The 2402-nt window shown below is 46.8% G+C and overlaps 1 protein-coding gene across 1 annotated transcript; it reads right to left on the bottom strand.

Moving 5' to 3' along the window:
• Nucleotides 1–204: 204 nt before the first annotated feature.
• Nucleotides 205–1146, bottom strand: LOC311133411 (cyclin-dependent kinase 2-like; the record flags this gene model as incomplete). Its single annotated transcript, XM_084166906.1, has 1 exon — nt 205–1146. The coding sequence occupies one exon, from the start codon at nt 1144–1146 to the stop codon at nt 205–207; it is 942 nt and encodes a 313-aa protein (XP_084023032.1).
• Between the last annotated feature and the right edge of the window lie 1256 nt (nt 1147–2402).

Genomic DNA, 2402 nt, shown 5'->3' with positions numbered 1-2402 from the left:
TGTACTACCGAATGGACCAGGCCAGGGTTGTAGGGTGCTATATACACTTTTTATTGACAGACGTACAGATAGGTTTAACGTTGTATTGTATGCCTACACAATTATATATCACAAGTATATATCTATGAATCATGAAATGTAGTACACAATAAAAGTACACAGAGCAAGCAGTCCTGGTGTTGGTCTTTGTCTTTGCTTAGTCTCTCACACTTCCTTTGACACGTCCATTCTCCGATTCTCCTCAATCTGGCCTCTGACCATACCTTTGTCTTCCTCGGTCATATGAGCAACCTTGCTCCATTCTGTGTCCTGCAGCAGCTCGTGAGCCATAAGTCTCTCAGTGTCACGGAAAGCCAGCAATCTGAAGACGATCCGTTTCACTAGTTCACACTCCATAACCTGGGGCAATAAGGTGACAGGATCCCATGGTGTGATCGGTGCACGTGGATGGTCTTTGGGACATAGAGTCCTTAAAATGATCTGGTGTGTGGACACCTTTTCTCTGCGATTTGCACGCTCTAGGAATACCACCTTACCTTCCATAGCTTCCGCTATCATCACCCCTAGGCTCCACATGTCTATGGCACAGGTGTACTCTGCACAGTCACCTTTAACAAACAATTCCGGGGCCCTGTAGGGCTCCGTGACCACAGTTGGACTCATCCATTTCGAGGATTGTCTAGAGAGGCCCATGTCCGCCACTTTGACAGTGAGATCTTCTGTCAGCAGCACGTTGGAAGGAGTCAGGTCCCGGTGCACTATATTCAGTCTGTGCATGTAAGACAAAGCAGTAGCCACCTGGACCGAAAAGTGAGCCACAAAACTCAACGGGATCAACTGCAGAGACCGGCCTTGCTTGTACACTTTCCAACCTTGTCCGTTGTGAATCACGTCACTCACCGTGTAGGGCACATAGGGCATGAGCATGGCTATCTTCCCATTGTCTAAGAAGCAATCGTGCATATGGATCACATAGGGGTGACCCCTTAGTGCAGCGAGACAGGAGAGTTCTCTCACGGTTGAATCATCTACGCCGCGAGTGTGATATTTCAAGGCAAACGCTTTTCCAGTTCTCAGACACTTGACTTTGTACACGGTCCCGTAGGCTCCTCTGCCAATAACGTAGTCTTTCAGGTAACTCTCCATTCTGCTGCTAGGTATAAAGCTTCTGTGGTAGTTGTGGTCAAGCGGCTTAATATATGAACGGTTGAGAGGGTGAGGTGTGTATATATGTGGATGGTTTTATATATATATATACATATATATACCATGGCCAATTCTCCATGTCCAACTCATCCGACCAGCCGGTGTTGATAGGTCAGGGAGACAATCACACTCTGTGTGGCTTGTGGCTCCTGTCACTGGGCAGCTCCAGGGTGTGCGTCCCTTTGCTACACCATCCAACCATGGTTTCAGCACCCACTCATGGCTCATGAAACACAGGGTATATAGACCTTAAGAAAACCAACCAGTACCAAGAAATGTTGGCTGTGGACTTGTAGTGGCTGTAACCTGTTCTATCGCTCCTCTAACCCAAAGGGTGATATTATATTCGCTTGCACAGATGGCACAGAGCTCACCCCCGACGTACCTATACTTCCAGATAGATGGGACCTTCTCTACACAGCATGGCGTTGAATCCATAAAGCCTCTGTTACAACACTCGTCTTTCGACACCGAACCAGGCGACAAGGGTCTGATAGACCTTACGAAGAGCGTGAACAGATACCTGGTCTGCGCTGTAAGACATACAATCAATGCTATTCCATTTACATACATATACACAAGGGCATTACAGTGAGTGTATGTATCACATTGACCTATGTTTGCGGTTGTTCCATTCCCAAATTTCAGATAACGCAGACCAACGGACCTGGTACATTCAGCGTGAGCGGATATATGAACATAAGAGATCGAACCGAGTCGAGGTTCGGGAGCATAGCCTGTCCAGGTCTGGCAATTGCAACAGAAGATGAAATATGTGTCTCTAGCGAAATATGGAAGGCTCAGGATGAGATGGGAATGGCCATACTGGACTATTTTGGGCCCCTCTCCTTATGTACCCAGGTTGCCATGTTGAACATATAAGAAGAGATCACGTTGGATATTATATACAGTATATGTGTTCCAAGTGATTGTGATGGTAAGACAAACAATAAAGTGTTTAAAAACGCTATGTCCTATGTTCTTGCACATTTATCCAGCCATGGGCTGGGCTGGTAACTGTAGCCTCTTTGGATAATGGTTCAGGGATACGGGGTCTTGTGTATAAAAGTAGCTGAGTCTGGGTGTGTAGCCACTCATATTCTACCTCTGTACCAACAACAAGGCAAGGCTAGGGGCAAGGCTAGGGGCAAGCCGATTGGGCTCTGTCTATACACGATCCACGGAAATCTTACAAG

The sequence above is a fragment of the Coregonus lavaretus genome (genome assembly GCF_964263955.1).
Source record: "Coregonus lavaretus genome assembly, chromosome: 8".
In the NCBI taxonomy this organism is placed as follows: Eukaryota; Metazoa; Chordata; class Actinopteri; order Salmoniformes; family Salmonidae; genus Coregonus; species Coregonus lavaretus.
Note: the sequence above shows the minus strand (reverse complement) of the source record. Positions and strands in the feature narration are given on the sequence as shown.